This window comes from Chelonoidis abingdonii, chromosome 21 (assembly GCF_003597395.2).
Source record: "Chelonoidis abingdonii isolate Lonesome George chromosome 21, CheloAbing_2.0, whole genome shotgun sequence".
Taxonomy (NCBI): Eukaryota; Metazoa; Chordata; order Testudines; family Testudinidae; genus Chelonoidis; species Chelonoidis abingdonii.
In genome coordinates this window covers 9,311,390-9,336,114 of record NC_133789.1, presented here as the reverse complement: position 1 = coordinate 9,336,114, position 24,725 = coordinate 9,311,390, and the positions used below count along the sequence as shown (strand labels likewise).

At 40.6% G+C, this 24,725-nt stretch overlaps 1 protein-coding gene across 13 annotated transcripts in view; it reads left to right on the top strand.

The window, feature by feature from the left end:
- TANC2 (tetratricopeptide repeat, ankyrin repeat and coiled-coil containing 2) overlaps positions 1–24,725 on the top strand; it is a 631,424-nt gene that overhangs the window by 418,958 nt on the left and 187,741 nt on the right. For 8 of the 13 annotated variants that reach the window (XM_075059585.1, XM_075059583.1, XM_075059582.1 and 5 more), the window contains one exon: positions 1,021–1,131. The exons of the other annotated variants lie outside the window; for them this stretch is intronic. In XM_075059585.1, the coding sequence (XP_074915686.1) occupies positions 1,021–1,131 (111 nt within the window). The remainder of the gene's footprint in view (positions 1–1,020; positions 1,132–24,725) is intronic. 13 annotated transcript variants of the gene reach the window in all.

Here is a 24,725-nt window from a genome sequence, read left to right as displayed (position 1 = left end):
CATAAAAGAATCTTTTTAATTGTAAATTGAGGATATTTGAGTTGCTGAGAGACATTAAACCATTAAACCCATGATATTATTTTTAAAGTAACTTTTCAGATTACACTCGGACTTTAGTGGATATATGAGAGTTCCATTCAGTTGTAATTTACATAACGGTTCCACTTTGAATATTATATAACTTTATCCAGTCTTTTCTGCATATATTAACTGTTTTCCTAGATTTGTTTCTAATGGCTGGCAAGATTTTTTGTTTAAAATCTCAGCATTGAAAGTGTTTTTATAAATTGCATTTCATTACACACAAACATCCTAAAGCCTAATGCCAATGCTCGCAGCTCAAATTTGTTGCTAAAATCACATTGCAGTAGAAGTCAGTGTTTCCTTACTATATCAGCTTGGACAACGTCTGAGCCAAAAAAATTTTTTTTCTTTTTTCTTTTGCTTCTTTCACTCTCTTGGGCCTCCTGGGCTTGCAGGGCGAAGCGAGGTGATCAATTTCCTTCTTAAGCTGTGTAGTCAGATAACTCATATTTAATACTGAATTTTCTAGAGCAGAAGATATTGAGTGCCACTGATATTTTGAAGCTGAAGTTTCTGTTCAAAGGATGCATTTTAATTATCTAACCATTCTTGTTCAAAATACCTTAAAACTTAGCAGACTCTGTTTTCCTCTCTGTGATCTTAGCCTTTCTGTAGTTGTTGAATCCAGGTTCATTTGTTCCTCATAAAAGATTAATTTTAGAGAGGGGAGGGGGAAAAAGCCAGTGTTCAGACAACCAAGAACTGTGCTTCAGTGCTTGCACACTTTAAAGTAAGACTTTGCAGTTTGCTGTAACTTTACAACAAGCCCATCTTCTTTGTGAAGAATGTAGATCATTTTTTTTCTGGCACACAACTAAAAGGGTAACTTAATATGAGTCTGACACAGTGTGTCATTTAGTTAAGTGCTTCCATCTGTTGCCTGCTGTTTCCCTTACTCTTGACCTCTCTTTCTTTCTTCCCCCTCCTTCTCCTTAGCCCCCCTGAGGAAGGCAAAGTTTGTTGAGAGCCCTCGAATCCCAGAGTCTGAGCTTGGCTCACCAACGCTCACTTCAGCACAGAAACTGGACGTTGATGCATACTGCCCTGGTAAGCATGCATGCAAAGCCTCTAGGATGGGCCCTTCCAGCACAGCACAGTTTCATATGCATTGTGCCCCCTTTTTCTAAATGATTGGCTGGCCCTTCCCCAACCTAGTTTTATGGACTTACCCACTTGGCTGGGTGGCAGTCTCTAACTGATATCTGTACTTTATTTGTCACTTGTGTTTGTGTGTTCATGCGACACATTCCCCCCTAAAATATGAAGAAGCTACTATAGAGCTGATTTTAAGTGAATAAAAGCTGATCAAACAGCCATACTCTCTTAAGGGTGATTTTTATTACTGACATATCTCCAGAAATACTGGAATAAATCACATACTTCTGGTGTATTCCATCATTAAATCATTTCATACATAAGCATACCTTCTTGTATATTTGCTATTAAGCACATCACATTTATTTCAGAGGTAGCCATTAATTTATGTATCCCCTGAAGAATTTAGGAACTTCAAAAGCATATGCATCTTGTTGGAGGCCTCTATCATAATCTGGTTAAAAACATAGTTGGAACTGAAGTATTTTATTTTCCCGAGTTAATCTTATATTTTTCTGACTTTTTGATCAGTTCATTTGGTAAATATTTTCAAGCACTGACAGGCTGCAAACAGATGTGTGAATTCCATTACATCTTCATGTAGCTGTATCTTGCTGAGGACCCAGTATCATTTCCCAGATTCTTCTGAACTTGTACTAGTTGCTTGGCAACCTCATTAAGGTTGAGAAGATAGTTTATGGAGCTGTGTCAGAGATGTTACAGTTCCAGTCGGCTGCAGATCAGGGCTTAAAGGAGCAGGAAATGTTAATTTTCAGATCTTTGCTGAATTCTGTAATTTTCTCTTCTGAATGATCAGTTAGTGTATAAGCTACAGGATCCCATGATCAACGTATTCCTATGACAGAGTAAAATGGTAACAGTTGCTTCCAAATAGTATGTGACCACATGGAATCTTGCCTTTAGAATCATGTCCAGGTAGAGAAGGTGCCAGTACTTGAGTCAGTGTCAAAGTACAATATCACTTTTGTCAGAGATGTGTTTAAAGAAAATGAATGATTTGATGAAAAGCCATATATAGCACAGATATTGAGAGAGAACAGCTTTCTTTAATGAAGTATGTATGAAAAAGAATAAAATTCTTATGGGAAAGTTGTTGATACTGGATCCCTATACTCAGAGAATACTTTCTTTGAGACCAAATTTACTGTGAAAAGTGATCATTCTTTCTAAATGAATCAATGTTACAAACAGAATTTTACTGACATAACTTTTGCCCCTTCTGTGTAACTAAATACCTTCTACTGTGATAATCACAATTGGAAAAAAAATACTGTCATGGCTGTATTAATAAAGAACTATAATTGAATTGCACAACTTGCTTAAAAGGAATTAAGAACTATACTCTCTCTCAAATTTAATATGACACAACTTTTGGAGGATGCAGATACTCACAGAGGCCTAGCAGGCGACAGTCAAGAAACGCTACTTTGACAGTGGAGTCTTGAATTTTGCCCTTTGTTCTGCTTCTATAGCTCTTGATAGTGTGGATGAACATGTTAAAAATGTGTGAAGATTCTCAGTACCTCAACACCATAAAGTGTACTTAACACACACACAAAAAAAGGCATGCCTTTGTGGATGTCAAGGAGAAGCACTGGATTGGAGTAAAGACAGAGCAAGTAGATTATGGGAGGCCCAGGGGACTTTTTTGTGTGTAGATTCACATGTCAAGATATCTGTAAGGGGGCGCCTGACCCCCTGCTGCCTGGTTGCACATTTGGCATCCAGCAGCTCTTTTAGTAGGAGAACTGCAGTTTATTGGATCTTAGAGAATGCAGAGTCTGAATGGCTATGCAGACTTGAAATGTGTACTTATTTATGTTTATTTGCAATCAATATGAGAAGTTCTGCTGAATAGGAATAGAACAATCTGTTGAGGAAGGGCTTCTGAAACTGAGGCAGCCATTCGCACAGAAAAGGGAGTTTATATAGTGTGCAATTTGCTGTTTTCTTCCTCTTTCCCCCCTCATGCCTTGGAACCTTAAAATGAGGTATGTACATGCAAGCAGTACTTAATGGGTATTTACTCTTTTCTTTTGTGGTAGAATTGGGTTATGCTTTAACTATCTGGATCCAGAGTTCCTGCTGTGAAAACAGTGGTAACCTGAAGGCTGGAGTTCTTGCTTTCTCCTAGTAAATTTTAAGAAATCCTTGGTCCTCTGTGAGTTTCTGTTTGATAGCATACAACCCTTGCTTACCCGCGGGTGTTGTAACTAGCCCACTTCATTAACTGTCTAATAAATACTGTTGAGGGCACTGAAAAGGCTTCTAAAGCATTTAACTGTAAACGTTTTGATTCTGTTCTGTCCCATGATCTAATGAAATTGTGTGCTGGGAGTGTGGGAATTCAGGGTGGAAAACCTCACGTACAGACTGTTAGAAAATATCTGTATTAAAGTAGATATTAGTTTGCAGTTCCTGTAAAATGCACAGAATTTGGCATTGCTATCTAGGTATGCATATGTGATAACAGGATGGATTGGTGTGTTTTATTTTGTCTGTTACATTTATACAAAGTAAAAAGAGCACCAATTCCTTCATTCTAGGTGCCCTTGATAGAACTTAAAATATCTAAAAGTCCTGTCACTATGACTTGACTTTGGTGATTCCATTCAGTGTGACTCCCAAACAGCAATTTACAGGCAAATTAAATATTGAAACAATTTTCTGCCACTAAATTCTCAAAAGTCTCCACCTTCACAAATGCTGGGAGGAAAAGATGAGGTTTGGGCACAGGCCCTGAAGATCATAACATTTAGATTACTTTAAATAGGGCTGAGAAACTTCAGAAGTTGAAATGTCCTCACAGAGAACACCATGCCAGCAGCTCACCCACTATATACTACAAGGGCTCCAGCTCAAGCTTTGCAAGCGCAGAGTTGTTGTCCCACAGGTGTGAAAGTCAATAGATATGTAGAGATTTAGAAATCAGAAACACGTTTTTAAATTTCACCTGAACACCATTAAGTAACTAGTGCAGATCCTGGAATATGTATACTAGACTCACTGCATGATACTCTCATATAAGAAACAGACACCTGAACCCTGCACCAGGTTCAGTTTCAGGTGGTTATAAGATGTTGCTGTACATCAAGCACATTGCAAGCACAATGTAAGCTTGAGCTGACAAAAGTATGGAAGTCAGTCACGATATCTGCTGTTATAAGAAACAGTCACAGCCTCCTGATAGTGCATAAATGATAAAAAGTCATCCTTAATATGGTTGTAACCTGATCTTTTAACTAGGTTCCATATACACCTCTACCCAGATGTAACGCTGTCCTCGGGAGCCAAAAAATCTTACGCATTATAGGTGAAACTGCATTATATCGAACTTGCTTTGATCCGCCGGAGTGCACAGCCCTCCCCTCCCCCCCAGGGCACTGCTTTACCGTGTTATATCCAAATTCGTGTTATATTGGGTTGCATTATATCAGGGTAGAGGTGTAGTTCAAACCTGTATAACAAGAGATGGACAAACACCTCAAGTTAAGGGACATTTGTTATCCTCATGCCTTTGTCAACCAGGATCACCTCAGTTCTTGTGAGGACTGAGCTTCAACTAGCTAACCCTCATCCTGCCCCCATCTCAGGCAGACACTGGGTAGGGTTAGCGTTGGGTATTTTATTCCTCCTTATTAGCTCTGCCCCTCATAAAACCACAGGAGGATCCTTGGACCTGTAAGTCAGCAGTCTGGGCCCTTTAAGGCAAGCCTATGGCTTAGTTCAATTCTGACTTTGTTGAAGCAGCAAGACATTCTGGGGTTGCATTTCTGGGGAAGCTGAGATTAAAGGCTGTAGCAGGGAACACTGGGAAAGAAGGCAGTTAATCTCACTGTACTTGAGAGAGAGAGATCAGGAAGGGGGCAGGACCTTCATTAATTCTGAAAAAGGCTTGGCTGGGGTAGAGTGTCCAGGAGAAAAACCTTGGAAAGGAGTTGATGGCTGGAGAAGGAGCTTCCTAAAACTCAGAAGAGGAAGAGTAAGGAGCTCTAGAGAGGTGGAAGTCTACACGAAGACAGACAGGGCTGGGAGCTGGTCACGGAGAGACCTGCCCCTGATGTACAAGCATGAGAGGGGTTGGAGTGTACTCTGTGCAGCAGAAGTCCATAGGCAGTTTGAAGACTGTTGTGAGTCTTGCACAATCTCATATGGGACTTTTCTATCATGATGCATATACACAAGAACACCAAATTCAAATAGCCATGGCAACCTTAATTTTGGCATGTCCTCACTTTTGAAATATGAATTTTGCAATCTGAATGGAGTTTAGACACAGGTTTTTGTATTAATATGACTAAACAGACCAAACTTGGTGCATCATCTCGAGGATGGTTAGAATATATAGAGAAAATGATAGATCCTAGCCTGAGTTATATGGAGTGGTACAGAAAGGTATATTAAAGAGAGAGATCAGTCCCCATAAGAATACAAGAAGTTTTTATGCACAAAATATTTTCAAAGGAATTTGAAATAATTTCTTTAATATTTGACCTGTTTAAATCCTCTTCTAAAATGCCTGAAGGACTTTATCAAATACTGTCAAAACATAGGTATCCCTGAAGGGTTAAAGTTAAAGAAAAGAAGAAAAAACATGAGGATAAAGATATATTTGAGTAGGAGTAGCAATAATTTGTAATGTGATCTGTGACAGGTAATCTAATTAGTAATATATTTAAAGGCTATTTAAAACAGTAAATAGTGATGAGAGGTGAACATTACCTACTCTGAATGTAGAAATACTCATCTCCGTTTGTGGTACTTAGAGATGGAATTTTGCTCAGTGGTAAAATGTGTATTTTTAAATGTCAGGCATGTTTCAGCACATTACTAGGAGGTGGTTTCCGGAGTAACTGTTGTCCTGTGGTTTGCCTTTTGTGCTTGTATCATGCAGTATTTCTTGTGATATGTTGTATTGTGGATCCTTGTCGAATGTTACATTTTGGGGAGGAGCAAGAGGGGAGTAAGAGATTCCTGAGAGAAGGTTTATTTCTGTTAATAGGGGAGGAATTGGGCTATTGTAGCAAAAATGTTCACTCTCTATTTAAATATTTTTATAATCTGAGCATTCTGTCCAATATGCTTACCAATATTCTGTCCAGCATGCTTACCTGCACAATGAAGAATATGAATTAAATTCTTTAAGAAGGAGCAAACGAAGTTGACATAAGTGAGAGCAGAATTTGGTTCAGTTGTATGAAGTGTTATCACAATATTTCAAAATGATCCAATCAGAGATGACAATGAATAAGTTGTTCAGAATTTTTGGAAAGCAAATATTCCTCTGAGCTGTAGTGCAAGGTTTAATTTGGTAATTATGATAGTTATTCATTTCGAGCTAAATCTTGCTCTTTTTTGTTTTGGAGTGCATTTTTTGAAGAAAGAGGATTCGACGTTACCTTTTTGCCAGCACCTCCATGGGCAGGATACACTTAGTGCTATCTTGAAGGAGTGTAACAAGTCCTCCACCATCCCTGGACTCTGTTTATATGCTGCACTCACCATTTGATAGATGGCTTTATGTGCTAATCTCAGTCAAAGCAGCAGTGAACTAGAAAGTGTGTTGCCTCAGCCTTCCTAAGCCGTCCTGTGTTGCACTAGCAGGATCACTAAGGGACCCAGAGCACAGCCAGCATTTCTCCTCTTCCCCACCTTGCGTGGCCACAGCATGGAAGAGCAAGATTTTATCGTTAGGTCTCTGTTGTTCAGCTGTGAATTATTTTGGTATTGACTTTGGCATTTGTGATTTAGTATCTAATGATAGCCAATAGAATTTAGTTATTTTGATTGTCTCTCCCTCATGCTGACATTGAGAAGTAGCTTTGTTTATATGATATGTGGTGGACTGGTCACTTTGTTCCCCCTGGTGTTTTACTCTAAGGACTTTAGTCTCTAGATTACGCTTTGTTTTGAACTTTGCATCTAAAACATACCCACGTTTTTATTTATAAATGCTCAGGAAACCTGTTGGATGTGTCAGAGATGGATAGTGCTTTCACGTAATTGCCTTTTGTGTTAGATCAGTGTTTTCAGTTGGCTTTTGCATGATTTATTACTTTGTCGTTGCATTTCAGAGGCTAACCACGTGATAGCATTATCTTTTAATTTGATTGAATTCTTCAGCAGTTTTGGGACACAAATCTTAAATGCTTGGTCAGTGGATATTTTGCTTGCCTCACAGTAAGATCAAAGTCATCTGTTCTGATTAATAACTGAATTAGCTATCCCAATGGGTATCTCTTCCATTAACAGTGAAAGGCAGTTCACCACCACAGTTTTGTTTGTTTGACCTACTATTAGATACATTTTTCTTCTCTCTCTGATTTAAAGAAACGTTAGAACTGAGATTTCTGCCTGCTCTACCTCTTAATTTTCAGTATATAAAGTCCATATAATTCTTCATATCTGGATCTTGGTTTAGGTTTTCAAAACAAACTCTGCACTTTTTCTTAAAAAATAAAATAAAATTAAATGCAAGCAACGCAGCTCTCACAAGAAACCCAACAGTAACCAATACGTGCATCGTGTGATGAAAGAAAATAATTTTAGTGAAGAAATATGTTTCTGTTCTCCCTTTGTGAAGTAGTGGTATAAACAGTGAGTGAAAAGAAAAATACTTTAAACATTTCAAAAATATTGTGGATTTGTCCTGTGTCTTAATGATGGAATCTCTGCCAGAACCTGCAAGACAACTGGAGAACTAAGAATGATAGAGAATGGGAAAAGGCAAAATTTAGTGCCTCCAAAAGATTTGACTGTTTGACCTTCTGGTTGTCCCCATGTTACCTAACTTACTGACTTGGCAGTAATGTGAAATTAGAGTAATCTGCCCTAATTGCAAAAAGGAGTTATGGCAATGTAATGTGTTGGTTCCCCTGGAAACCTTTGCCACTTTTGAGGATTCCGGACAATGCTGTTTTCTTTCATTATATCTTGAGGTATTAATAGCTAGATCAAAAATTGTAGGTATTAATAATTGAAAAAAAAACCCTGAAAGCTAGTGTAGAAAGCTGAAATAATTGACTGTGATAGGACTGCTGCCATATTTGATGAGTTTCAAAATTGTGTCTGTTTAGTCTGATCCATAGACCAGCTGCCATTTTGTAAATTTAGCCTCTAACCTGATGCAACTTGAGCATAGAGAGGACTTAGAAAGCTGCATTTATGAGCGCATAAAGTGGATAAACAACTCAGACTAGTCTATAGAGCCTTCTTATCTAAAGGGGAAAGGCTCTGGACAAGCATTTCTGGAAATAACATTGTATGTGGAGTTTATTGTTCATGTACTATCTTTAGCTCTAGAACTTTCATATCCTGCTGTTGTTACACATTGTACTTATTAAATGCATTCTTAAACAGCTTCAAATAATTCTGATGTTCTTCCAGCTTCATCTTATGATCTAACAATAGCCAGTGCTCTGTGTAACTTGGGACTTGGTGTCACCAACATAACTCTGCAGAAACTGCTTTCTTTATACATACAGATTCAGAACCATTTTAAATAACTAAAAAATTATCACAGCCTAGATGTTCTAAGAAGCCTGGATTGGAATGATATGTGTAAGCTCTTTTAGCAACATAATTTCCTTCAATGTTACATCCTTACCTGCCATTCTGTATAGATTCCAGATAGCTCAGCAACAGTGTTCTGCTTCAACATATAGGGATGTTTGTTCCCAGCACCTGTTTTGGGAAGTGGTAGCCTTCTGAGACTGGTGTTTGGCTGACCGGATACTTCCTATGGTCTTCTAACTTGCCACTAAACAAATATATAGACAGATAAATTGTTACGGACCGCAAAATCAGCGCAAGTGGTTTTTGAAGCTGTCCATGGTAGGCCTGTCTTCTCGTAGGTCTCTTTGCCACAAGCAGCAATGGAAACTCTCCTGGTTTTTGCTTCACAGCAGAGACGAATAGGAACTCAGTAACAAATGTGATTTTGTTGGCGTGGAGCAGACATCTGTATCTCTTTTCACTCTTCTTTTCATTGGTGATAAGAAAGATCAGGCAAGGCAAGACCAGAGTCATTCAGATGGCTCCACCTTGGGCAAGGCAATGCTGGTATACAGATCTCTAGGATCTTCTATTATTTGTAGAGTTAGTAAAAACAATAAAAATGGGGTATCTAAATGCCCTTAGTGTAAATTATGAAAACAGAATTAAATCAGCTTCAGAACAAAAAAACTTCCCTGTCCCTCAACATCTGGTTTCTCCCAAAGACCTATCTTCACAGCAGCCTTTGTAATTAGATATCTGGTACAGTGTGCTCGGAGGTGAAAACTTTTTCCAGAGCTGAGGGCTCCTTATACAGAATGCTCTAATTCCAGCTCTCTCTCTTAAATTGAGGGGAGCCAACTTGAATGGCCTCTAAAGCAGCAAGGTCTTTGTAGATCAAAGTGAGCACCTTAAACTGCCACCTCAATCTGGATGGGGCACATTTTTTGAAAAGGCTGGAGCGTCTCTACCCACACGTCCGGGATCCCCCCCAGGACCTGAATCTCATGCTGTCAAGGCTTATGGGGCCTGCATTTGAGCCCCTGGCTTCCTGCTCTCTCCTGTTTCTCTCTTGGAAGGTTTTGTTCCTGGTTGTGATGTTGGTCCACTGGGTATCAGAAATCAGGGCGTTTACTTCAGAGCTCCCTATACGGTCTTCTACCAGGATACAGTCGAGCTGCAACTGCACCCAGCATTTCTGGCCAAGGTCATTTCCTGGTTTCATGGCCAGGACATATACTTACCTTCTTTCTCAAGCGTTATGTGTCAGATGAGCAGTACAGGCTACACAACCTGGACATCAGGAGGACGCTGACCTTCTGTGTAGATAGAACAAAGCCATTCCATAAGTCAACACAGTTGTTTGTTGTGGGGGCAGACAGAATGAAAGGTCGCTCAGTGTCTGCTCAGAAGATTTTGTCCAGGATCACAGCCTGCATCCGCTACTGCTATGAGCTGGCAAAGGTTCCTCCACCGGTGATCGTGACGGCACATTCAGCTAGGGCACAAGCATTGTCAGTGGCCTTCCTGGCACAGATACCAATCCAATAGATCTGCAAGGCTGCTACCTGGTCATCTGTCCACATATTTGCGTCTCATTATGCACTTACCCAGAAAGCTCGAGACAAGCAGGCTTTGGCAGAGCAGTGCTGCAATCTGCAAGACCGTGAACTCCTAGCCCACCTCCATTGATACTGCTTGTGACTCATCTAGAATGGAATTGACATGAGCAAGCACTCGAAGAAAAAAAGGTTATCTACCTTTTGTAACTGTTGTTCTTCGAGATGTGTTGCTCGTGTCCATTCCATTACCCGCTCTCCTACCCCTCTGTTGGAGTTACCATCAAGAAGGAACTGATAGGGCATATGGCCAGTGGCGCCTGATATAACAATGCATGAAAGTGGCACTCAAGGAGTGCCACAGGTGTCCCTACGGATACTGCTAAAGCAAAAATCTCCGACTGCGCATGTGAGTGCGCGCACACCTAGAATTGAATGGGCATGAGCAATACATCTCTAAGAACAACAATTACGAAAAGTAGATAACCGTTTTTTCTTTTCTAAAAAATTCTTGAAGTTTGGTGGTGCCAAAGGGTGCATCTCAAATTGAGAATATGCAAAAGGAATACTCAAAGAACCACCATTACTTTCTGCTGCTGATAGTTTTTTTTCTCTCCTACCATCTCCCTTGACTTCAGAGAGTTGTGGAACATGCATTATGGGGTTAGACTAGATGACTCTTGCGGTCCCTGCTAACCCATAATTCTATCTCTGATTCTTTCCTAGAGTTAATTTAGTTCCCTTCTTCCATAATTTTCCTACTCATTCTTTGATGGCTCTTGTACGTTAAGACCCTCTGCTCTATAGAGTATCAAAAGATTTGATTCTCAACATTCTCTTCTTTTCTGTGTACTTCCTTCCTCTTGGTCAACTTAACAACAATTTTTACACTGAAGAAGCTTAACTGTATATGTCTTTTGACACTTTTTTAATTACTCCTCTACTTCTTCCTGATTCCTCTTAATGCCTATTCTATCCAAATGAATTTGACTGTGTCTACATGTCTTCAGTTAAATGTCTTGAATATAAATATTATAGCTGTTACATAGTACTTTTCATTGAGAGATCTCAAAGTGCTTCACCCACACTGTGTAATAATTCCCATTTTACAGGTGGGGAAACTGAGGCACAGATGGGGGACATAACTTGGCTCAACAGCATACAATAGGTCAGTAGCAAAAGAATTGAACTGAGGTCTCTTGGCTTCCAGCCTCATACCTTAGTCATCCAGTCACACTGCTTTCCTAATAATAGTAATAATTAATAATAAATACTTAGCTCTTATTATAGCACTTTTCATTCTTAGATCTAAAAGTGTGTTCTTCGGCAAGGGGAGAATACTCTGGCACAACTTTCTCTTTAGTTCAGGTCTTCTGTTTGCGTCCTCTGTACATCAGGTGGGTGTCACTCTTAAATTTTCCTTCTCTCACATACCTTTCTGTAAACTTGTCACCACTTTCAGAACATTATCAATGTGCCCACTGCATCAACATGATATACTTCTAGTATCCTTTTTGTGACAGTATGCACTTGCCTCTCGTGAGCATCTCCTGTCGGCTGGATGCAAACCTGTACTCTCTCTGCTTGCAGTGCCCCCTGTCGGCTGCTGTCCTTGTCAGGAGGGTATTCAGCAGCTCAGCCCTCTGGCTACGTCACACAGTCCAACACATGAACGAGCAAACGTCTTCTGGGGTAAAGGGTCCAACAGGGCTTGTCCCTATGCCCTTGGTAATGTCTGCAGCCTTGTCGCCGGGGTCAGTTCTCAGCATTTCCTGGGCGAGCTTTAAGTCCATCCCTGCCCTGTTATACAGCAGTGCCCCCAGGGCTTCCTCTCTAAATCCTGCCCTTGACTTGGGCTTCTAAATGAAACTCGTCCCCTTCTCAGCGCTGTGGCCACTCATTTAATCCCAAGTCCAAGTCTTCAAACTTCAAAATACAGCTACCCACACATTCTTACTTGTATTAAACAAGTGGAGTGTACTGAATATCTAATTTTTGGAATGGTGAAATATCAGAAAAGTTAAATAGAAATTAGTCAAAGTCACGCGTAACATATCTGATCATTTATTGCAAGAATATATTAGTAATCAAAAACAAGTTAGACTCATAATCTCACAAAGCATGCATTAATTAGATACCTTCCCTATTTTGTTTTGTTAATATCTTACTTATGTCATCACCATATATGGTGGCAGATTCCCACGGAGAGACCATCTACTTTTTATTAAGCAGATGTCCTGAAATTTCAATACCAAGATCCTACTAATAATTAAAGGTTATTCTCCCACTCTATAAAGATGTATTGGCAATTAAATCTGTTCTGAAAAAGATGACATGTTTTAAAGTATGATGCAGACTAAGCACTCTGGAAAGCATAAAGACCTTTGCACTTAATGATCTTTTGCAAAACTATTGAGCTAAAAGGTTATGGCTATAATTAAATCTAGATGAATAGATTTGTCTCTGCCTCTCTTAAGCAAACCTTGTTGTTAATGACAAAATACTAGTTTAAAAACACTGCAGAAGTGAGTGAGGAATGAGGCCAGCAGTTTTCCTATGAGAAAAAAAGACAGCTCAGACCTGGAGCTTGCCTGATCAGACTTAGCCACAAGGCAGAGATGGCCAGTATCACCAAGAGGGTTAGGAAGGGAACAGAGCCTCATCGTAATCACTCCCTCTTCCTTTAAACCACACTGAGCTACTATCAAAATTGGCTGTCAGAATGGGGGCGATGAAGCAGCCAAGCTTAGCCATGTTACAGGGGAAAGAAGGTATGTGTCCTCCTACCAAGTCAGCTTTGAAGAATAGCCATTTGAAAAATAATTCCTCTGAAGCCAAATACCAGAATTTTAGCTGAATACCTGTTTCAAGCTGAATTTTGTTGCAGCCTGCAAGGAAGTATGACTATATCACCCCGTCTTCAGAACCCTCCATTGCCTCCTTATTAGTTTCAGGGTCCAGTTTCAAAATTGCCCTGTTCTTAAAACACTCAATGGGCTTGCGTCAAATTACCACACAGACACTTCCCCCTCTCTGTCTCTGCTTTTTTCTCTACTCTCTTCACTCACTTGGCCCCTGACCTTTTATCCATCCTCACAATCCCATCCTGGTAGTGCAACAGTTCTCTCCTCTGCAGCTGTTGGTGTCTGGAACAGCTTTCCTGTATCTCTCTCTATTTTGTTGACTGTCCATCTTTGCAGATCCAGTCTGAAGACATGTATTGTGTATTTTTTTGTGTATTCCCACTGCATTCTCTTCTTGGCAAACATTTTGCTCCCTGATGAGGAGAAGTGACAATATGTCGGGTTACCTGCATAGCCATCACCTGTGCACTTCCCTGACAAGTCAGCATGCAGTTTTCAAGCAGCTCTCTCTCTCTTTCAGATACTAAGTACAGTACATTATGTCTGCTATGTGGTTGGTGTTTGGCAGCCTAGAGCTTTTTAGACTAAATCTTACTTGAAAGCAAGATTCTTCCCCAGTGAAAGTCATACAATTTCAATTTTTTAACAAGACTAAGTTTCAGGGATTGTTAGTATTTTTTTCCATCTTAATTCCCATTTTTTCCATTTATATTCCTTTTTAAAATATCTGTGGACCTAGATAATAAGTATTAAAATTGTGTAATCTGCAATCACCAGACAGTACAATACAATTTCAAATTAACCTCAGGTGATTTCATCTCATTATTTTACAATATCAGTTTCTGAGATGAACTTCAGATTCTCAGCTGGAGAAAGATGAGTTAATCACAGATGCTCAGCGTTAGCGACCATGATCATGTGGGTAACATACAAATAGTTAACATTCATCTCAAAGGAAGTTCCTTGGCTGACTTTGTGACAGGAAGAACAAGGTGAAAGAGAAGTAGACGTCTTAGGCCTAGTCTGCACTGGGAGGGGCAGGGGGAAGAATCGATCTAAGATACGCAACAAGAATAACATAGCTGAAGTTGACGTATCTTAGATTGATTTACCTCCTATCCTTATGGCTCAGGATTGATGGCCATGGCTCCCCCGTTGACTCTGCCTCTCACCCTGGTGAAGTTCTGGAGTCGACGGGGAGTGTGTCTGGGGATCGATTTATTGCATCTAGACAAGACGTGATAAATCGATTCGTGATAGATTGATCGCTACCCGCCAATCTGGCGGGTAGTGTGGACGTACTCTAAGACAAAGGGCAGGTACAAGTAACAGTGGAAGTCAAAAAAGGTGGAAAACCAGGAAAAAGTAGTTCAGTGAGCTCAGGAAACATCAATACTACACTGTGAAAAGTTTTGATATCATTACATTGTCTGTCAGGTCAAAAGAAAGCATCATGATATACTGCATTCAAAATTGACTTTATAGTGGTAGACTTGACCCTATCAAAGGAATATTGATGGACTTCATGCTACTATACTTCCACCTTAAGTATACTCTTGAGACTGCAGATTATAAGCTGTGCACCCTTGGACCTTAAGAAAAATATGCTAGAGTCAGATTGGTTTTATATGAATGATGTTTAGTTCTTGTGAATAGGGTTTGCATTTTGAAAAAAAAATACATGAATTAAGTAATTCTCTTTTGTCAGAGCGGACAGCACATCATACATGTGCAATCCGTACTTCTCTGATTATTGGTAAAAACACTCCCTTGAAACATTTAGGGGACGCTACTTAGCTATGGCCTCAAACGTTGAGTCTGATTAAAAATCTGGGAGATTGGTGATTGAGATGAAATATTTTCAATACTGTGACAATTAAAAACTTGTGGGGTGCTCTTACAGAAGTCTTATACATTTCAGTATCTGGAGCATAGTTGCAGGCTTTCCTTGCACAGGAATTTGCTTCTCACACAGATCTCAGAGCCAGAATGTGTGGACCTTCAGGATATGTGGTAGGGTCCGTCTGTCTAATGAGGCTTTTACCTGAGAAGGGTATGGTTGGTGGCTCATTTATGGTGGCATTGTTCACTGAATTGAATTATACATTTTAAAGTTATTGAATACATGGTCAGATACTACATGATGGGCATGTTTTGTCAATCTACTGATATATCCTTAAAGTTGTAGTAATCTAAATCTAAATAATAAATGACAGCCTTCAGTGACTCTTAAAATTACCTATGATAAGTAAATGAAATGCTGTGAAAGCATGAGTTATTCACATAGCTATGGTAAAATATTGCCGTATTCTGTAGCAACTGTGTAATAATTACACAGCAGCTCCACGGAAAACCATTGTAAGTACATGGTAAATCACATACTCACTTGAGTTAGACACATAGTCTATCTCCCCAGTTAAGGAAGGCATCCCTATTCAGGAAGGGTATGCTTCAGCTTGTACTTAAAGTTCAGATAAAGTCCCAATGAATACTGTAATGTATGTGCATACTATGAAGTGTATGGGTGTGTATTTATTCCTTCACGTTTGCTGAAGTGATAGGAAGGGAGTGTTTGGGAGACATAGGCAATATTAGAAAAAATGTTGAGAATTTAAAGAGCATCATATTGAGCTATTACAATATGTCTGCAGTGTTCCACTTCTTTTGAAGTCTGTTGCTTGTGATAAAATGAATCTGGCGTTATTGAAGGAAAATCTGAACGACTTTATGACAGAGGCACCGCTTGCATCATTACACTTCAGGCTGTGTATAGACCATATTTTCAACATTAAAAGTAGTGATTTGCTGGTTTCAGGAGCTTTACTTTGTTACATTCTTGTACATCAGATGCTTTAGTGTTTTAAAATGAAATTTTGTGATAGTTCATCTAGACCAATAGTTTTAGACAGTGACCTAGACTAGATGCTTTAAAGCAGGGTGTAAGTGCCTAGACTCACCGCCACTGTGCCTCCTGCTGGTGATTTGCTCATTCCAGCTCTGGAGCGCCCTCTGTAGGCTGGTGATCTGCCTTACCTGTGGCCCTGTGTTCCTCCCAGGACCCCACTGCCCCATTTACCTGCGGTGCTGCCCCCCTGGCAGTAACGCCTCAGGGTCTCCCCCTCCCAGGGGAACTCCCACCCACTACCCCTACTTCGCCTCAGTGTTCGGCTACTGCCAGTCCCCATCTAGCCCCCGCTCACTGGGGCGGTCTGCAGTGTAAGCCACTCATCATAAGCAAAGGGAGTTCGGACCTGCTGCCTCCACCTACCCATGGGCTGCCCCCTGCAACCCAATACCAAATGGGCCTTACCAGGCGTTCAGCCTGGGGCTTTCCTAGGCCGGAGCTCCCTGGCTCCCTAGGCCTTCCCCCAGCCCTGCTCCACTCTAGGTTCCCTTCTTGGCACCTTGCAGCCAGGCCCTTCTCCCTCTATAGGCAGAGGGAGACTGCCTGGGCCTCTGGCTCACAGCCTTTTATAGGGGCCAGCTGGGCCTGACTGGGGAATGGCCCCAGCTGAGCCTACTTTCCCCCAATCAGCCCAGGCTTCTTGCGCCAGCCACAGCCCTCTCCTAGGCCGTTTCCAGCCCCGCAGAGCAGGAGTGGGTAACCACCCTGCTACACAGGTGCTCACAAACTGGGGGTCGGGACCCCTCAGGGGGTCATAAGGTTATTACATGGAGGGGGCTGCGATCTGTCAGCCTCCACCCCAAACCCCGCTTGCCTCCACCATTTATAATGGTGTTAAATATCAATTAAACGCTTTTTAATATAAGGGAAGTCCACACTCAGAGGCTTGCTATGCGAAAGGGGTCACCAGTACAAAAGCTTGAGAACCACTGTTTTAATGGAAGGCAAAATAACCCATCATGCACCTGGACGATTGTGCAGAACTATTCCATGGAAGATATTTTTTTTCTTGACTCCAGTCTTATGGTCTAAAACATGAAGAATAACAACTCTTATAATAGATATTCTAGCAAGTGTAACTATAAATTGTGATAATATTCATATATGTATATACTTGGTTTTGTCTCTTACTAACTTAGGTTTAAACAGAGACTGGGAATGGTTGGGTCATTACACTAATTGAATCTATTTCCCTATGTTAAGTTTTCCGCACACCTTCTATGGGTCATCTCAGTTATCACTTCAAAAGTTTTTTTTTCTCCTGCTGATGATAGCTCATCTCAATTGATTAGACTCTTCCTGTTGGTATGGCAACTTCCACTTTTCATGTTCTCTGTATGTATAAATATCTCCTGCGTGTGTGTTCCATTCTATGCATCCGAAGAAGTGAGCTGTAGCCCACAAAAGCTTACGCTGAAATAAATTTGTTAGTCTCTAAGGTGCCACAGGACTCCACTGGCCATCACATACAGCCCCCAGCTAAAACCCCTCCAACGCATCATCAGGGATCTACACCCATCCTGGACAATGATCCACATTTCACAGGTCTTGGGTGGCAGGCCAATCTTCCCACAGACAGCCTGCCAACCTGAAACGTATTCTCACAGCATGCACACGTACATAGTAATCTAGCTCAGTAACAATCATGCAAAAACTCGATGCACTCTGCACTATCTACACCCGCGACACATACACAGACGTAACCAGATAGCATACACACACTGTTCATTACTCTCAACGTCACATCAATGTAACACCATCATATGCAGAATGCCCTTCTGCTATGTACATCGGCCAAACTGGACAGTCACTACGAAACGGATAAATGGACACAATTAGATATAAGGAATGAATATACAAAACCTGTAGAGAGCACTTCAACTTCCTGCACCTATAGCAGACCTAGGTGGCCATCCTGCAGCAAAAAACTTCAGGACAGACGTCAAAAGAAACTGCTGAGCTTCAGTTCATCTGCAATTTGCACATCACTCTGGACTCACAAAGACGGTGAATGGCTTGCCAATAAGAACCAGTTTCTCTCCTTGTTTTACAACCTCAGCTGCTAGAACAGGGCTCATCCTCCTGATTGAACTCCCCTCGTTACTCTAGTTGCTTGCTAGTATATAATAATACCTGCCCTGGAAATTTCACTCCTGCATCTGACGAAGTGGGTATTCACCCACGAAAGCTCATGCTCCAAAACATCTGTTAGTCTATAAGGTGCCACAGGATTCTCTGCTGCTTTTACAGATCCAGACTAACATGGCTACCCCTCTGATATAAGGTGCCACAAGTGCTCCTGTTCTCTTACCAAGGTATGTATTTCAATAGCAGCAAGTTTTAAGGGTTGATTATCCAAAGTGTAGCTATTTCTGTATTAGGAATCTATTCTGTTTGTTGATTTGTAATTTCACTAGATCTGTAGACTTGTCTATGTATTATCAGATGGAGAAAAAATTCAGCCTATTTGTCTTTTCTGTGTGATTCAATGGCGTGCATAATTAACTCACATAACTATGTGGGCCATACCCACAGCTGGTGTAAAGTGACACAGTTCCATTTTTATCACAGGAGTTATGCCTGTTGTTAACTAGCTGAGGATTTGGCCCAACATGTCTGCCCTTGCTTCCACTTGGTCATTCTCCCTTAGGGGTGTCTGTCATCTTTGGCTGCACAATCATTTGCTGCATCTTTCGCTGAAAGAGTTCACACACTGGGGTTCTGGCTGACTGCTGCATAGATGTACAAGGAGGAAGGATTCCCTGTAGCATATCTGCCACCTCTTGCACCAAGTCAGGGCTGTGTAAAATCTGGCCTTTAACTGTTAACGGTGTAAAAGTGTATATAAATACTAATAGATAGTCTGAACTGAATACAAGGTTGATTCATTCCTGGATTTGTATTGCCAATGATCAAAGAAGGCTCGTGAACAGAGACCTGCACCAGCCTTTGTTCATCACAAAGTGTGGCTTGGAAATGCAGATAATCTGATGGGGTAACCGGATGAAGAGAGTTTGGTTTCCCATTGGGAAGAAGATGAAGGCAGGGAGCGTCATGTCTAGCCCACTCTTCCAACCCTATGCACACCTTGTCCGCAGCAGGGAGTGCGTTCTGCATCTGGCAAAAGAATGCAAAATTCCTCCTGCAATTTGAGGTCCCCCAAAGCTGCAGGTGGAAATCTGGCTAAGTTACCGAAGACTTAGGCTGAAACATAAAGAATTTCTCGAAGCCAGCGTTGGAGTTGTATTACAGGCCAAGACAACTTCTCTCTCCGTCTCCATAGAAGCCATTGAATCATGCCCTAAGGAACTGTTGTGTGTGGTATTCCACTTCATCAATGCTGACTGCCTGCAGTCCACAACAGAACCCAACACCAGACACAATGAACGATCCTCTTCCTTCAATGAAAAAATCATCTGCATTTAGGAAGGATATTCAAGCTGTATGGATTTGATCTCATGCCAGCAAACCATCAGCCTGCCATCATTCCTTGAATTTAGCCCATTCACATCCTTAACAAAACTCAATGCAAAATTTGTGACTCTGATCCCTGCCCTTTCTGGTTAGTAAAAGAGAGTCAGGGGAACTGGTGCCTATCTTGTGAAGAAGTCTTCCCTTTCCCTTTTTAATATGCAGCAGTCCAGCCAATATGAAAGTGAACTCATCCTAGAGGCAACAGACCTAATTATCACCTACTCTCAAACCTTCCATACCCACACAAGTTCATAGAGAAGCTAGCCAAGGTCACCTTCAAGCTCAACTAGCCAAAGCATAGATCTCAAAGTTCTTTACAAAGTAGGGTAAGAATCATTACACGTGGAAAAATGAGGTACAGTGGTAGTTATTTGCCCATAGTCTCACACAGTAGGTCAGTTGCAGAGCTGAAAGTAGAACCAGATCTGGCTCAGTTTCCTATCCCCCAGACCACGTTACCCCAACTGTTTCAGATGCCCTTTTACACGCTTCTGTTTGATCTGGGTTCCATTAAGCTACAGTTTTGCTAAGCCCTAAATGACATATTAAATATACGAAGTGAAGAATCCATTATTCTCAGATGTTTTAGTTGAAAATGTAGGGTCTAATAATGTGTTGTACATATTTTCAGTATACCAAGCATACTGATCCCCTCCCAATTCTACATCCAGCTGACTTTCCTCTGTCTTTATTTCTATTTCATGTGGCAGAATGCACTATAAAAGTTAAATTTGGTCAACAGCTGTAACTTCCCACTAGAGCTGCTAGAGCACTGAGATAAATCAGGTATTACTGGGTTTATTTTGTTTCCAGTTCTCAGTAATAGTGATGCATAAATGAGCTATAAAATATGCAATCGTGAGACTTACATCAGATTCCTGACATGTGAGAAACTTTAAAGAGGAGGGAGTGGGAGAGATTTTGCAGAACAATTGTTGAAATTAAAAAAAAATGTTTGGAATGGATTACGTGAGACAAGCCTAATATAGCACAATTAATATATGAAACACTGTTTAAGATCATCTTATTGCTTGGTTTTTAGCAAACAGATTAATTTTAAAGGAAAGGTTCTTTCTTTGATTGGGAGTCTTATAAAGCACTCAGTGTTGAAAGCAATTTAATATAACATCCTCCAACCTGTCTCACATGATGTATGGTCAAGTCTTCCATCAATGTGAGTGTGTAACTCTGATTAACATTAATGGGAGGTTGTGTGTTCAAAGATGGGTGAAGAAACCCATATTTAATCTTCAGTGTGATCATTTGAAAACAATAGGTCCCACAATTTTAGTTGATATTAATTACTGTAGCTCTGATTTACATCAGCTAAAAGACTATCCCAATACATCCTTCTGCTTCCTCCACATCTGCCTTCCAGCAAAATGTAGAAGATTTTTCCAAAGAGTTCAGCTTCCGTTTTAGGAACTTCAATAAAGGGCCGGTTTTTCAAAAGTGCACAGGCCCCAGCAGCTCACATTTGTGCTACTTGGTGCCTAACTGGTAGCTGATTTTTCTTGATAATCTAAGATAAAAAATGAGTCCAGAGCTTTTTGAAAATTTTGAATACAGAGCATAAAGCACAGTGGATATTGATTTTTGTGGTAGCATCTAAATTATGTTAATCTGTTTTCAGTTTAAATGCGGTGTCTTTTAAAAATGTCTTTCTGTGGATAGAGGGAAACATCAGCCTAATGGCATCTGGAAGAAGTGGAATTGTTATAAATTTATATGTGATGGTGGGCATAGTCCTTAATTTTATTTTATAATGAGTGTCTGTGGAATTCATGTAAGAAAATGTCATAATATTTGGAAGTAATGATGAGGCTCACTGCAATGGAAGAGAAGCCAATGTGTTGGGGAAATGTTTGAGTGGTTTAGTAGACAGTCTTGTTGCTTGTGAGACCAGAGCTTCATTCCAGCAAGCAGCAATACACAGAATATGAGGACTGGCAGTTGGAAGGTTAGTCACTTTTGTGTTTAAGCTAGCTAGCTATATAGCTTAGTGAAGCTCAGAGTCAGAACACAGCACAGAAATTTCTTTATCATTACAGAGGTTTGCCTATTCCACTTAAGATTTAGGTCATCTGACTTTTCTTTGTGGTCTTTTGTTTGTTTGCAGTGTTGTTATAGCCATGTTGGTCCTTGGATATGAGAGAGTGAGGTAATATTTATGATTAGACTAACTTCTGTATGGTCTTGTGGTGCATACAAACACACAACCAGAAAGGACACTGATTGCGGTGGAATTGGTATGTATACTGTATGGGATTTGGGGTTGGAAAGTAGGGCAGGATGCCAGGACCCCGTCAGCCCTGCCATAGAGGGGCTTTAGGTGAGGGCAGAGAGGGTAGGGCCAGTGAATCCATTGGCTAGTGATAGGTAGCAAAGCAGTTTGTTACTAAGTAGTTCCATGTCCTGTAAGGCAGAATTCCTTCCCTTCTGCTCCACAGAACTCCCTACAGATACTCTGCTTCTTGAACTAAGTGCTAGAATCAGGATTTGCGCTTTCATGCTTTTAAATCATTCACCGAAGTTGCAGATGGTTATTATGTCCTCTTGCCAGTTGTAGAACTCTCCCATAACCCATACCAAAAGTCAGTCTCCAAGATAATCAGATACATGATTGGCTTATCTTCAGAGCATTGATATTGGTAAGCTCTAGAAATGCACCTGGTCTGTTTGTGTAAAATTATGTAAAATTTAGGTTAGTGGGTGTGATTCCCCATTGCCCTTTATCATGTGTAGACGCTTAAAGCATTTTACACACAATTTACACTAGTGTGAGGTTGATACAGTGTTTTCATAGGAATAATAAACAACCAACTAACATATTCCAGAAACAGAATTGGATGTTGTTTGATGTAATATCTCAAATACATACAGAATAGTGCAAAGCAGATTTCTGTATTAACAATGCAAGGCATATCTACACTTGCCATTTAAAACACAAAAAGTCCCTTTTTTTGTGCAAAAACCATGGGAGCATCTACACTTGCCAATGACTTTTTGCGGTGAAACTCAGAAGTTTCACCGCAAAAAGAAAACTACCTCCACGAGAAGCGCACAGGTCTTACCAGTGACCCTTTTGTGGTGACGTGAAAGTGGAGACACGTTCTTCCTGTGTAAGCAGCTTTTAGCCTCCGGACAATATTTCACAGTGCCTAGGGTGACCACTCCGGCCAGCAGCAACACTGCTCTGACGTCAGGTAAACAGATGTCCAGCCCTCCCCCTGTAAAGCCCTGGGAACTTTGAAACTCGTTTTCCTGTTTTGTTTGCAAGTGCTCATCTGGCCAAGTGACCATGGCTGCTCCACGGAGCAAACGATCCCGTGTTTGGACCCTGCGCCCACCCCCCACTTCTTCCCACAACACCTATAGTCAAAATGGAGAGAGCTGCACTGTGGGATAGCTGCCCTTAGTACACTGCTCTCATCCATGATGGAAATTCTGCAAATGTAAACACTATCTGACACCTCGGAGGTCAGTGAGTACACAAGCCAGCATTTTTCTTTCACCAGTTCACTATCACCATTGAAACTGACAGTGCAAAAACTTTGCAAGTGTAGACATGGCCACAGGTTCAAGCCACCTAGTGGGAGAATATTTTTGGGGCAGCAATCCAACAAATAACATAATCTGAAATCAAAACTACTGACAATGTAATTTTCAGATTTATTTCTGTCATTTTGCGTGTGTTCACTCTTAGGAAATACCTATTTTGCCTTTTCCAACATAACTAGAATTTTCCCATTTAAGGTAATTCAATTAAATGTTCAGTGTTTTAAAAGTAAAATGTATGATGAGTTTCATTACATGAACCAATATCCTGATTCATCAAGGTTAGACCTTAATTAATTCAGATTTCAGATTTAACTTAAGTAATATTAGGCGTCATTCTTCAGAAGCAAAAGACTGACCATTAAAGGAATAATAATCACTCTCTGGTATAAGGCTGCACTGTAAGCATTACTTTTAGCCATTATTATTCATCTAAAAATGATACAATGATTGTAGCCTTCACACTAGGTCATAAAACTCAATAAGAAATTATTATCCTCATTTGGTTTTAAAGCAAATGCTGCTGTAATATGTGGGGCAAATTTCAATATAGGAGTTCACAAGGCTAAGAGAAATTATTTTTTTAGACTGTACTATGTGTAAGAAACACTGCTCATTTTATGTGCTTTTTTTGTAAAGAGAAACTTTATAAATGTGTGTTATTTAGGGAATACTGTGGGGTTATTCATTTCATTTGAGGGAATCAGGATTGCTTTATTTGATTTCATGTATGGTACCACAATAGAAAGTCTTAAAAACAGATGAAACCAGGTAGTTCTTTATTAAGCCAGTCAATAATGTAAATAGTTTTAAGGAATTTTTAGCTGAAGGTGTGTTGAGGCTGAAACAACGATTCTGTATTTACTTAAGAGCACAGCATGGGCTGCAGCCTCAACATTCTGCATGTTGCTTGTAGCATTTTACTTAGTGAATGTTTTGGATTTTGGACATTTGTTGAATGTTAGACAGTTCTTGGGAGGGTTCTGCTGATGGCTCAATTCTGCCTAAGTGTGAGGTATCTTGGTGCAGTGCTGTGAAGTGTAAGTCATTTCAAATGAGGGTAGTTCTTGTGAAAGATACTCCTAACATATGTGGCTTACATAGAATATTCATTGGCTCTGATGAGAATTCTTGCATTTTTCCAAAACAGAATCTCCTTCATCTGTAGAGGTACTCTGGCATCACAAATGAAGGTATGATTTCAGCATGGGTAGATGTATCCATGATGGCTTTAATCTAGCTGATGTTGGTAAATGTGGTAGTGAAAACATGGCACTGTGAGCTAGCTTAGCCAGTACAAACCCCACAGAAACTCTTGGTATATCTTTTGGTTGCTGCCTGTGTCAGGGTTGATGTTGCTGTGTCATACTTCTGTTGCAACCTGTGGTAACTAGATTAAAGATAGTACTGCTGTGCCTGCCCATGCTGCAATCACATTTTCATTTATGGTGTAGACCAGCGATCTCAAAGTCCCAGCCCATGGGCCATCTGCGGCCCAAGAACCTCCTCACTGCGGCCCATGGAAACTTTTTTAAAAGTTATTTCATCCGGCCCTCGTGGTTGCGGCCCGGGCGGGGAGAGGGGGAGCAGGCAGGAGAGATTCACATGCCCCTCTCCCCCGAGGAGAGACCCACGCAGCCCCACTGCTAGCTCTGTCTGCTGCAGGGGTGC